General features: G+C 32.1%; 2 protein-coding genes and 1 long non-coding RNA gene across 3 annotated transcripts; all 3 read left to right on the top strand.

Annotated features, from left to right (window-relative positions):
- The first annotated feature begins 294 nt into the window (after nt 1-294).
- Nucleotides 295-1,381, top strand: LOC132735015 (uncharacterized). The gene is made up of 2 exons (XR_009626398.1): nt 295-479; nt 647-1,381. It is a non-coding gene; the product is annotated as an uncharacterized LOC132735015 (long non-coding RNA).
- A 256-nt stretch (nt 1,382-1,637) lies between these two features.
- Nucleotides 1,638-13,876, top strand: LOC132735016 (uncharacterized). The gene is made up of 5 exons (XM_060721914.1): nt 1,638-4,706; nt 10,888-11,719; nt 11,974-12,163; nt 12,490-12,887; nt 13,136-13,876. The coding sequence occupies exons 2-5, from the start codon at nt 10,904-10,906 to the stop codon at nt 13,367-13,369; spliced, it is 1,638 nt and encodes a 545-aa protein (XP_060577897.1). The 5' UTR covers nt 1,638-4,706; nt 10,888-10,903; the 3' UTR covers nt 13,370-13,876.
- Nucleotides 2,976-3,587, top strand: LOC132735011 (complement C1q-like protein 4). The gene has a single exon (XM_060721911.1). The coding sequence runs from the start codon at nt 2,976-2,978 to the stop codon at nt 3,585-3,587; it is 612 nt and encodes a 203-aa protein (XP_060577894.1).
- Nucleotides 13,877-13,979: the final 103 nt, after the last annotated feature.

Raw genomic sequence — 13,979 nt, 5'->3', positions numbered from 1 at the left:
TGCAAAAGTAGCCATTACTATTTAGTCAAGCAGTAGAAATATGGAGATAAATACTACTAAATACTAGTAAATAGTAATAAATCGCACATAGCAAGTAAATTATAACTTAAATTTAGAAACAGTTTACTTTTTATTTAAATCTTGATACAATTTTCTGAAATTTCGTTTTCTTGAATATTTTGGCTCTTCAGGAGGCATGCAGCTTTAATGTGAATAATTAGAGCTTCGTGAAATCATCATAAGATCATCAAACATAAATCATGTTGTATTGCAGGTGCTCATGTCGTAATACGATCTCTCAAAGCCACCAGGAAGTCGTGTAGTCTCTCTAGAAGTCCGATGTTTGAATTGTACGGTGCCCATTTATGAGCCGGTTAACAATGATTTAGTTTACAATGTATTACTGAATGACTTTACCATCAAAGGCGGAGACGGGTTTACAATGATTCGTGATGGAAACCTAGACCATATACAAACAAGTAAGTAAACAAGACAAAATTTATTAAAATTCATTTCATATCTTTTTATGTCATATAGATATGCTGATGAATAACTTTGAAATCTTAAACTTTCAAAGATTGTCATATACATGTATCTTAATTTGTTTCTTTTTAAAAAATAAAAATATGCCTTTATTTCTGCACAGATTCTCTGGATTCCGACGTGTTTAAAACCTATCTCACAAAACATAACCCCGTATTTGCCGATACTGAGGGTAGGATAAGGTTTATTAATTCATCGGAGACTTCTTCTGCATCGACATCATCTACATCAACGTCGCCATTTGCATCAACGAAAGTACCGTCTGATAAAGGGTGCATTAATAGCGCCGACAGCATAGGGCGCTTGTTTCATATGCATGTCATCATAATAGTAGCATCTTTACAGCAATTTATGTGACCGCAATGTTCGTTTTATATTTAAAGCAGCATGCCTCCAGATTCATGTTGATTTCCATTCAAATGTTTAAAATGTACTTAATAATGTGAATGTGAAGTGAACAAAACAGTAATTTACACATTTTAACGGCATTTACAATCCACGTAAGTTACCAGAAAGAGGTCATAATATGCAAATACTAAAACACCGGTCTTTAATTGCACATAACATGTAAATGATTTCTTGAATCTTGAATATTTCTACTTTTTTTAAACCTTTGTACATTTTTATCAAGTGTGATTTTCATGAAATATTTGGCTCATCTGGAGGCATCTTAAACAGTTATCAGATGCAAAAGTATAAAGGTTGTTTTGTTGTGTTCATAGCATACACATTAGTTGATATGTCAATTGCTTTTTGTAATGTCTTTGTATATAGATATAGGTTGATTTTCAATTATTATTTTGTGTTCAGATGCCAGGCAGATTCCGTATTTGTAAAATGAATAATACATTATCTCACAATATAATATTCAAATAGCAACTTAAACATCATTTAACAGAACCGTATTATGATTGTAGTAGAGTAGTACAGTAGTATATAAATAACACATGGGTTTGTGGGTAACTGTAAAAATATCATCCCGAGGAAAATACTGTTACCCGAGGCGTAGCCGAGGGTAACAGTATTTATACGAGGGATGATATTTTTACTGTTACCCACAAACCCATGTGTTATTTATTTTATTACCCCGAACAAATACTGTGATGATCTGAATGTGTCAACTAAATCCAACCGTTACAAAAATAAGCCAAGAGAAGCAATAACTAAACTGTCCTTACCTTGCAAGTTTTAAGTGCACTGTAGGCCTACTTGAGAAGCTGTTTTTTCTTTTATCCTTTAGGCAAGTGATGATATCTACCAGTCATAAACATAAAATAAGCTGTGTTTTATTCAGAAAACAAAACACTAACCCATTTATAAGGTTATGATCTGTGAAATCTGATCCTTCTGCATCCAGAATATTCTTCGCATGGTTTTTGACAAAGTGCATTTAGAAAATAACGATGATATCATACAGATGTCTGTCCACCAACTCTATCTGTAACGTTTCACTGGTTAAAATTGTTAAATTATCCTTTATTGCATGCTTTAATTGTCTGCACACAAAATTATTTACATTACAATTACTTCCGTTGAAAACGGATGTTTCCTGTTGACTATTCAACAAAAAGATATTTAATACGCGAAAGGGACTCTAGGGTGCAAAGAACTAAATTTTATCAGAGTAATAGTTACTTCGGCGATGCCCTATCGTCGTAAATAAGAATGAATCGAGAAAAAAATGGTGGCCATTTTATTTCATTTTATTTAGAAAATAGACCACGTGACCAGATTTTATACTGTTAAAAAATACTGTTACCTATTTAACAGTACAAAATTCTTAGTCACGTGGTACACTTGCATTAACAGTAAGAATAACTCCCAGAGGCCTATGGGAAATTAGCATGACGAAAAAAGTGAGGGGTAATAATATAAACTATTAGATGGAGGTCACTAGCTAAAAGGGAGACAGACACAACGCTTTGATCATGAACTATAACAAACACATTGAATAAAAAACACGTGCTTGTCAAATAAAAGATTTAAACATGAATGCCTTACATTTATTTTATAAGAAGAAAACAAATCAACGTTAAAATATGATAAACAAGATCAACAAGGAAAGGCGGCGTTCAATGAACGCTACCCCCATTCGACCCAGCAACAAGAACCAGTGGCAAGGAGCCCAGGCGGACCTGTAAGTAAATCTGTAACAAATAACTTTTTTTTTTTAACAAATATACATTAATTGTAACTAATGCAATTGTAATCATTCGTAAATTAATTCATATTTGGCTACATCGGGGTCTTTATCTTTCATTAAATGGCATTCGTATCAGGTTGTTGCATTGATAACAAATTACCAGCAATTAATTTAATCAATTTGTAAATCTAATTAACATATTCATTTACTCTCAAACTATAACTAAATTTGCTTATTAGCTTAGTTGCTGAAATTATTTAGGAAATTCAAGCAAGTTTACAAAGAAAATATGAAACTGTACGTAGTGTTAGCATTGTTAGTTGTAACATTGCGCTATTCGGGAGGCCGCCTTAGCGAGAAGATCTTGGAGCCAAGACAAGAAGGAGACTGTTCAAGATTTGTGTACGAGTATAAACTTTTAGAGAAACTTATCACACTTGAGACAGAATATGCAAAGTTACAACAACGAATAGCAGATCTAGAGAAAACAAGGAAGAGCTCAACAAAGGTATCGGTTCATGTGCGTCTTGCAAAAACAACACCATTAAGTGGTACAGAAAGAGTCAAATATGACGTGGAGATATATAACACAGGAAGCGCATACGATTTGAAAAATGGTCTGTTCGTAGCTCCAGTGCCTGGATTATATCTTATACACGTTCAAGTTTGCCTCGGTGTGTCTAACCAATGGATTGATTTAAATATTGTAAAAGACGGGGCAGTTGTTGGACGAGTGTTTTCTGGAGACCATAATTACCATTCGTGTGGTTCAGAAGCGTTGAACATACATCTACAGAAAGATGATACTGTCTGGGTAGCAAGGGAAGCTGGGACGGCAACAAGTTTAAATCAAGATCATGGATGGAACTCCTTCAAAACCATATTGATTCAAGAGGATTAAAATCATACACATGCTTACTGGAATATAAAATCAGTAAATTTGTTAAGTCAAAATAATTATTACACTATGCTAGCATATATTGTAACTTCTTCTTTTACAAACACACATACATGTATTTACAAATATAGTAGAGCTACTGTTTTCGTGGAATATATTGGTAACCAGTTGAAACTATACAATACATTATAGAAACATATAACACTTTTCCTGCAGGAACAGAAAGTGACCACCCTTTGACGCCAGTAATGAGCTATGTATGCATGTACACACGTGCGATACAGTTTGACCTGGATAAAGCTGTGCATGTTCGATTTAGAAATTTAGCAGGCTTGGTGTTAAATGAATACCGTGCAAATTGTAATGAGAGGTACGATCTCTTAAAGGCATTTTTACATTTCATTTCAAAAGCACGTTATTCAACACTAGTGCCATACTGTTATCAATGGCTACATACAATTTGGAATACATAACCATTAACAGTGAAGTTCATTTAAACATTCATTTTGACTTTCCTTTAATTTTTTTTGCGTCGGAAATTATTACTGTCTATCATTTTGATCATTTCTACCAACTAAAATTTATGATAAACAACTTACGTTTTATTCTTCCGTTTGAGACACATACGTGTATTTTAAGCAATATGAAGTATTGTTGCCCTTTCACATCTTACGTACGTGTGTGCTTATAATTTATTTTTCATAAATACACCTTATAAGTCGTTTTCATTTAATCCTTGAATTTTTAACTAAGATTTTGTAAATGATAAGAAAATATGCATCAACAAATAGTAATATGTGGTAATTAAAAAAGATAGATTATGTCAACTTGTTCTTCCAAAACCTGTTGTTGCTAAGTGATCGCCAGATTTTTTTCCAGTTTCTTTTCGCGAACGACAACCATGTTAAGAATAGTCAAACAAAGTATGTCTAGTTATTTCTCTTGATGTGTGTATTTTATTGATTCAATAAACACAGTATATAAATGTTTATGAAAACCTTTACAGAGTACGCCCACATATTTATTTATTTTTTATTTTCGGTTTCGATTTCACAATACATCCTCGTCAGGTGTAAGAAATAGAAACCTAAGGAATAAGGGATCAAACAAAAAATAAACAAGGTAAGGAACAAAGAACTTACTTTCTTTAAGTCTAATCGATAAATAGTTAATTATTTAAAAACAATTAAATGTGTATAAGAGTAGTAATGTCTATGTTTATTTGTTCATTTTGAAAATAGAAACAATATCATATGCATGAATATTGTTGTTCAATATTTAGTTTAGATAAATTACGTATTTAATTAGATGTATATGTTATAGTTCATATATTAGAATTACATACAAATTAAATGCAAGGGAGCGTTAGCTTATAGTTCACTTCGCCCGTTTTTGGTCGATCCGTTTCATGTAACTTATACCACGCCCACAAAGGACCCGTTTGTACCTCGACGTCAGACTGACTGCTTAGTTATGTCATTATAATTCACAATAAACTGACCCAGATTTAAAACAGAAAGTAACGGTTTTCCTTCCTGCTTGATTCACTTTTGACCAATATTTCAAATTTTCAATAAGGGTGGTACGTGGTTTATCTGCATTGTTTATTTAAACTAAATGCCACTTATTTGGTCAAGGCGAATGTTGCTATTATGGTCTTTTTGAAACACTGTACCGTGTGTACATACATTTATGGAAAGCCATGGCTGTCTGATATTGTTCTTTTTCAATTGATTGGCGACGCCGGTGAGCGGCGTCGTCTTTTATGGAATGCTTTTTATTTTGGCCTATGGAAGGAGCTGTTATTATTAGCAGTTAATTTCATGTTGTGTTAATTATATTTATTTTGATTCGTAAAAATCAAGTAAACAGATATGTTGTTATATTTGTATTTAATAACTTTATATAAAAAGCATGTGCATTGTGATATTATTTTCACGAAATTGCAGGCTCAGATTAACAGCTTGTCCCTTTGTTTTATTGACAATACTAAAACCCGGATTTCGAATATCGTTGTGGTCTACATTGATACTCATTCATTTATATATTTTCAAAACTTTCCTACAAGAAGAAAGTTCACCTGCAAATGAGTATTAGGATAGGTAATGGACTGTTGTAAACGGTTATCCTATTGATTTTATCCATATTACGTTTATCTGTTGAACAGAATGGTTGTTTTTACAAAGTGTACCAGTATCCGGATGTTGACAGCTATCCGATTTTCTGCAATTACTGCTGTCACATGGCCATCTATTTTTTTATGAATACTTTACCATTAATTTGCATAGCATAATTAAAATGAGCCTGCAACATTTCTTAATTTTGATGTTTAGGGTGTTCTTTTGGGTTTCACGTTTTCTTTATTTCAAGGGGAAGTAACTCATGTTTTCTAAATTATTTGTTCTTTTCTGTCTATCTTAGGTATTACTTACAATTTTTGTTTTATAAAATTTACCAGTTGTAAGGTCATCAAAAGCATAGAGGCCCTGATGAGTAAATATTGATATATATATATATACTTTTACTGGCTTTATATACCCAATATTTCATATTTATTTAATAGAAACTTGGAATTATTAATGTTATGTGCATACATTTATATCTTAGTATATTGGTATGATGAGACTTATAATATTTCTGAATTTAAAGAGTTGCAGTTATGTCATTATTATTAAAGAGATGAGACTTTCATTTAAAGTTATAAATGATAATACATGTATTGATTGAAAATGTCCTGAAACTTGGATCAAGCAATATAATTGATAAAGCCTCAAAAAATCATGTTCTGAATAGTTATTCTAATTTTTTTCTAACATGTGCATAGTTTGAAAAGGACAACTTCTGCCTTATCTATTTGTAATGGAGGGACACCGGTCTCAATCTCCAGGTCTCCTGAGTCAACCCGACAACAGACTTTTCATAGAGTAGATTGATACTTGTCCTTAAATAAATTTGTACACTAAATTTTATAGTGGGTGATTTGTGCCACATGAAAACCAACAAAGTACAAAAAGTAACCGGGCGCCAGATGAAAACATGAAAATACAATCTACTACAAAGTGGTTCGTTTGTTGCATTTTCATGTTTTCGCCCGGTGCCCTTGATGTAAAATACAAATCAGCCTTCATAAAATTTCTTATCATAGATATTGTACATGTATTAGCACAGTTATATTCTCTTTCAAATTGACCTGTTATAAATAATGGCACAACCAATAACTGTCTAAGCCCTTTTTAGTAAAAATAATTATACAATAATAATTATATAAATTGTTATTTTAATTAAGACTATGAGTATGTAAGGTTTTTTTTCTTATTTATTAATTAAGAATTTATTATCTGTTAATTTAAAAATCTAAATATCTGTCACGGTTTAGAACTGTTCACTATTTAGGGGAGAAAATGTGTAAGCGGCCAGATAGCTCAATCGCTACAGCCGCGGTACATTATTCTGTGGGTCACAGGTTTGAGTTCTGGACAAGCTGAAAGTTTTTCTCATCCTGTTACTGCAAATAACCATGAGTTTAATTCACTATGCTCTGTAAACATCAGAAATTCAAGTACATGAATCAATATAGTGGGGAAAAAGGTTTAGGTTTAGAACTGTTTCATTATTAAAGAGAAAATGTGTAGCCGGCCGGATATAGCTCAGTTGGTCTTCTGAAAGTCATGGGTTCGAGTCATGGTCAGGCAGTTTCAGTCAGGGTTTAGAAGTGGTTTTTCAACTGACACATGTTTGATTCATTTAATAGATTGCATTTAATTTGAAATGGACAAAGGCAGTATTGCGTGATACTTTTAAATCTACAAAAAGCATTTGGTACAGTTGATCACACTAAACTGCACATGAAGAAGTTCTTTTTTCTTCTTCTTCATGTCTTCAAGCATCTGCCATATGTAATGACATTCTTGCATGGTTCAAGTCTTATCTCTGATAGCAGCTGGTGAATGTGGCTGGTACTCCTTCTCTCTGAATACCTATGGTGTCCCCCTGATGTTCATTTTAGGTCCTCTTTTATGTATGACATGTCTGCAACCCTAAGCAATAAGCTTTTATTATATGCACAGGCACAAGCATCAGACCTGGGAAGAAAAAAATATTACCAGATTGATAAAAAAACCTGTGTTCATCTTAAAAGTGTCACAAACCAAAAAAAAAATGTAAATGATGACCCCCTTTAAAAATATACTTTAAGTTAATAGTATATTTTTAAAGGGGGTCATTATTTACATTTTTTTTTGGTTTTTGACACTTTTAAGATGAACACAGATTTTTTATTAATCTGGTCATATTTTTTCTTCCCAGGTGTGATACTTGTGCCTGTCATTATATGATGATGACTCAGGTATCCTTGTATCTGGTAAAGTAAATCTTAAGATTGGTTTATTGACTATAAATTGTCTTTGCATCTTGGCAAGACAGAGTCTATTCTTTTTGGTTTAAGTTTCAACATAAACTGGGCCAAGCCTCCAGGTCACATGAAATGGTACTGCTATAACAGTGCACATCTTTTGTTAAGTATTTAGGTGCAAACCTGGATCAAATTCTTTTGGCGTCGCCCTTTGATGCTTTGCATCAATGCTTTTCTTGTTTAACCATTTGGATAATATATAAGTTCACTTCGATTATATATGAATTTAAACCACCTTCTTATTTAACCGGAATCCATTATATTAATCCACAGTTACACTATATGAAACCATACCGTCAGTGTATGAAACCGAGATAGCAATATATAAGTTGATTTTCTCAATATATGATACCAATTCTTCAATATATTGTACCACAGTAGCCATGTATGGAACCAGATGTCCTTATATGAAACCGAATTATCAATATATCAATTCATTTTTCAATAAATGAAACCAATTTATCAATTTATGAAACCAAAGTAGAAATATATATAAGTCGGTTATCACATTATATGATACCAATCAATTTTTCAATATATGGTACCAAAGCAGCCATATATGGAACCAGATATCCATATATTGAACCGAATAATCAATATATTAATTCATTTCACAATGTATGGAACCGAAGCAGCAACATATAAGTTGATTATGAAATTGTATGATACCAATTCTTCAATATATTGTACCAAAGTAGCAAAATATGGAACCAGATGTCCTGGTATGAAACCGAATTATCAATATATCAATTCATTTTTACAATTTATGACACCAATTTATCAATGTACGGAACCGAAGTATCAATATATGACTTGATTACCACATTATATGATACCAGTTCTTCAATATATGGTACCAAAGTAGCCATATATGGAACCAGATGCCCTTATATGAAACCGAATTATCAATATATTATTTAATTTTTACAATATATGAAACCATTTTATTAATGTATGGAACCAAAGTAGCAGTATATAAGTTGATGTTACATTCTATGATAGCAATTTTCATTATATGGAACCAAAATAGCCTATTTTCCAGTCAAAGGCCAAGGCCACTGGGTTCTGTAATTACAATGCATACGCTTTTTATGAAATCAATAATTATTTGACTTTTGTAGGTAGATTAATCTTAATGTGTCCTACTGGCCATGCTCATTTTTTATCAAAGGTAAAGGTCGAGATGAACTTATCTTTTAAATATGTTTTTCTTAATGGTCAGTAAGACCCAGTAGCTTAAACTTTACATACATATATAATGATAAGTTTTGCCTGCACAGCCTATTTTTGGGCCAAAGTGAATGTGACGTTAAATTCAAAATTTCCTTATTTAGAGAATGTGCAGTATGCCAACAGTAAAGCACGCTTCTACAAGGAATATTGGCGCGAAACTGTACTACCGGTGCAAGGACAGAATATAGCCTTTAAAAAAAGTCCCGTCAATATAATGACATTTTGGTTCAACGCAATGCTCATTTGCTTCCATATATTGGGAAAGTGGATTCGTATACTAGCAACCTATGTTAATATATTGAGGAATTGGTGTCATATAATGTAAAAATCAACATACACATTGATCAAATGGTTTCATATATTGTAAAAACGATTAAATATATTGATTATTCGGTTTTATATAAGGTTATCTGGTTCCATATATTGCTAATTTGGTATCATATATTGATGAACTTGTATCATATAATGTGATAATCAACTTACATATTGCTACTTCGGTTACATACATTGATAAACTGGTTTCATATATTGTAAAAATGAATTAATTATTGATACATCGGATTCATATAAGGATATTTGGTTCCATATATTGCTACTTTGGTACCATACTAGTATATCGAAGAACAGGTACCACATCAGGGCCGGCTCAACTTATAAATTGATATTTTGGATCAATACACCGATGAAATGGTTTCATATTTTGTAAAATTGAATAAATATATTGATAATTCGGCTTCATTTAAGTGCATCTGGTTCCATACATGACTTACTTGGATCCATATATTGAAGATCTGGTATCATATAATGTGATAATCAACTTATATATTGATACTTTGGTTCAACACATTGATGAAATATAATCATATATTGTAAAAAATGAATCAATATATTGATATTTCGGTTTCATAATATAAAGATATCTGGTTCCATACATGGCTACTTTGGTTCCATATAGTGAAAATTGCTATCATATAACGTGATAATCAACTGATATATTGCTACTCTGGTTCCATATATTGATTAAATGGTTTCATATATTGTAAAAAAGAATTAATATATTGATAATTCAGTTTCATATAAGGATATCTGGTTCCAAACATTGCTACTGTGGTACCATATATTGAAGATCTGGTACCATATAATGTGATAATCAACTTATATATTGATACTTCTGCTCCATACATGATAAAATGGTTTCATATATTGTAAAAATGAATTAATATATTGTTAATTCGGTTTCATATAAGGATATCTGGTTCCATACATGGCTACTTTGGTACAATATATTGAAGAATTGGTATCATATATTGATAAAATCAACTTATATATAGCTACCTTGGTTTCATACACTGACGGCATGGTTTCATATATTGTAACTGTGGATTGATATTATGGATTCCGGTTAAATAAGAAGGTGTTTTCAAATCATATATAGTCGAAGTGAACTTATATATTATCCAAATGGTTAAATAAATTGAAAAAGAACAATATCAGACAGACATGGCTTTCCATATACATTAGTTTAGTCATGTAGTTTGTTTTGTCCACACTTAAAAGGTACACGAGATTTAAACAACCTGTATCATTAAATAGTGTATCATAAATTATCGACCAGCCAGTTTGCTTTGTCGTTGATAAAGAAAAAACATGTAATTTCAGACAGTGAGTCACGATCATGTACAAGTGCAATGTATGCCATGAATCGTTTCCAACTCGCAACAGAGGAAAATCACATAGAAAACAAAGACACGGGACTTTAAGATGTAGGTGTAGGCGCATGTTTGTTTATGAAAAAGAGATGGAGCAACATAGAGCAGACATGATTAAAAATGCTAAATTCTATCGATGCCCTGATTGTTGCTTGTCTTTCCATTCTGAACTGGAAAAACAGCATCATTTACGATCGTTTAAGCATGGTTGTCCTGAAAATTACAGTTTTGAAGAACCTGCTGAGCGGACGAAACCAAAAAGGCACAGACTAAGAAGAAACAAGCCAGGTAGTGGCGACCATGCGTGCCATACTTGTGCCAGAAAATTTGCAAAATCAAATAGCTTACTGCAACATCAGAAGAGTTTGGGTCACCTCGCACAGAATAGTGGAGCAAGAGAACAAGTCAGTGTTGATTCCAACAAGGGATATATAGCAGTAAATCAAAGGGACATGACTGTTTCAAGAGATAGAGTAGACACTACAGCAAGAAAACGATACTTTGATGATTTCTATGAGAGAAATGTAAAAGTAGATAAAAGTGACATGACTATGTCAAGAAATATAGTAGATACTACACTGAACAAGTTAATGTCCAATGTAAGAGATCAACGAGGAGGCACAATGTTTAACCCGAATGTGATCAAAGCTGGTAGCGTTCCCATTAATGCTAAAATTGGTAAAGCCGATGAATTTGATACAAATATTGAGCTAAACGTTATTCCTACAGACATACGACAACACGGAACGGTGAACTTTGGCTATGTTACCAATGACGACACAGTAACATCATTTTTACTCCTTTTCAATCTAAGTAATATGCATATATTTAAGAAATTATCCGTATGTTGATACATGTATAGATAAATATACAAAAACAGCTTGTTCTGTTCTTAAATTTTTGTAAGTGAAATTTTAGATTCTTATTAAATGCATTCGTTCATCTAATCTAGATCATTCTTTTACTAAACTTTAATTGAACAACACTGAATATAATATTTGTTACTCAAGGCAAATGTCCTTCTATCTTTATTTAGGCAAGTTTGAAAGTGAAACGTGACTTATGTTCGGAAACCAAAACCATTCCAAAGGGATATGCAGCTGTAAAGGTAGAAAAAGGAAGCGTTCCAAACACTCTCCTCCATGATAATTTTATCATTCCATGGAAAGTCAAGCAAGACCTTTTCAATAAAATTGAAACTGCAAAGAAAGATCTATCATTATCAAGTAAGTGTTGGAAACTAAATAATAATAATATCTAAGTTGTTGATAAGCATAAATCCTGTTAACCGTTAATACAGTTAATTTAATAAATTGCTATTCTTTGCATTTAAAATACTAAAATATCAAATAAGTATGTTTATGACATTAATATATGCTAAAGTCCATTTGTCGACAATTGTCATCAAATTTGCAAAGTAAGTGACCGGAATTTTAAATATCAGTAAGTGGCTTTGTTCAGCAAATATCAAACGAAAAAAACCCAAAACACACTGGATTATGCATATGCTGTCATTTGTAAATTATTCATAAAATAATTGCCAAAATTTTAGATGTAGATATAAGCAGCAAAGCACATGGTCCAGCTTTGACACTGACAATTCACCCAGATAGATATAGCGGCGTAAAACATGATATAAACGTAGATATCACACTATCTATAAAATCGGATATCTCCGTCACAGACCACGGATGGCCTCGACCAGCGACTAAAAGAGCTATGGATAAAGAATTAATTGATGAGGTTATCAAAACTGGAACACACTTGGTACCGAAGAAGGATCAAATGTGGTCAATTTCTAACTCTAAAGCCGAGAGGACATTACTGTCGTCCATTGATGCCGGCAATGGTTGTAGGAAAAAAATATACAAAGTAATGAAAAAACATGTCCAAACTTGCAAATCACAGTCGTTAGGCGGACTTCCGGAAATATCTTCTCATATTTTGAAGGTATAGTATGAAAAAGTATACAATACGTGAAATGAATTAATTTATTGTCCATAAACCAGTGCACTATATCTTTTAAAAACTATTTAATATTTCTTTTCAACAGGAAACAGTTTACGATTTTCATATGGTAGAATTAGAGAATAAATGATAAACGGCCTGAATAAGGATTTTTTTAACCTTTGATACACATTGTTTAAGCTTTTAATAAATCTGAAATGTTTAAAATATTTAAATACATTAAATTTTAGACGCAAGTACTTTGGTCCAGTGAGAAACATTCGAGCAAGGAATACTGGCACGAGAATAATCGTGACACATGTCTTGTGGACACAATGAAAGAAATGGAGTTAGCACTTCTTCAAGGTCATCTTCAGGACTACTTTAATCCGGATTTGAACATTCTAGAAGGGAAAAGTATGAGCCAACTAAGAAGCGTGGCAAGTCATTTAAGAGCTGAATACGAAACATTTCTTAGAAAATAAACATATGACTTTTTTTCAAATGAGTTCTGATAGGAATGGGAGTTTCTCACAACTATAGATAAAGTTTGCATTCACCTTTAATTTTTGCAAGTGTTGTCCCATTGATTTCTTTATTTGCCGTAATCTGTTGTTAATTTAACATTATTGGTTTATTTACCTGTATGTGTTGTATATGTTTTTATCATATGTAGTTTCAGAGCTTGTGTTATCATGTGTTGTATACCTGACCTTATTATATAAGTATAGTTCTAAAACGTTTCACATTATTCTCATGTTAAAGAGATAGGACAGTCGAGTTTCATAATAGCCAATTTATTTTATGCTTTTCAGTGGATTACTGATTTATCCGTGAAAATTATGAGACTACTTTTTTAAGATTTTCCCCATGCGGTACCTCAGTTTTATTATTGTTGACAATTCTGACATTGTTAGGACTGTTTAGAGAAAAGCAAAGCTGAAATTGATAAATAACTGAAATTTCAAAAGTAATAAAAAGAAGAAAACTTACTTCAATTCATTCAAATTACCGATCACCAAATATCGTCTCTAAATTTTTGTTTCATGTTTACAGCCAGAAAAATAAAATACCTTCCACATGCAGAACTGCTCT

The sequence above is a fragment of the Ruditapes philippinarum genome, unplaced genomic scaffold, assembly GCF_026571515.1.
Source record: "Ruditapes philippinarum isolate M1 unplaced genomic scaffold, ASM2657151v2 ctg2888_1_1_1_1, whole genome shotgun sequence".
Classification (NCBI taxonomy): Eukaryota; Metazoa; Mollusca; class Bivalvia; order Venerida; family Veneridae; genus Ruditapes; species Ruditapes philippinarum.
This window is presented reverse-complemented; position numbering and strand designations above follow the sequence as displayed.

What these genes read in the sequence shown, in the direction of transcription:
- LOC132735011 (XM_060721911.1), top strand. Translation starts at nt 2,976, where the DNA reads ATGAAACTGTACGTAGTGTTAGCATTGTTAGTTGTAACATTGCGCTAT.
- LOC132735016 (XM_060721914.1), top strand. Translation starts at nt 10,904, where the DNA reads ATGTACAAGTGCAATGTATGCCATGAATCGTTTCCAACTCGCAACAGA. An exon ending in ATGTTACCAATGACGACACA is followed by an intron (nt 11,720 to 11,973) that starts GTAACATCATTT and finishes ATCTTTATTTAG; the next exon opens with GCAAGTTTGAAAGTGAAACG. An exon ending in TATCTTCTCATATTTTGAAG is followed by an intron (nt 12,888 to 13,135) that starts GTATAGTATGAA and finishes ATTAAATTTTAG; the next exon opens with ACGCAAGTACTTTGGTCCAG.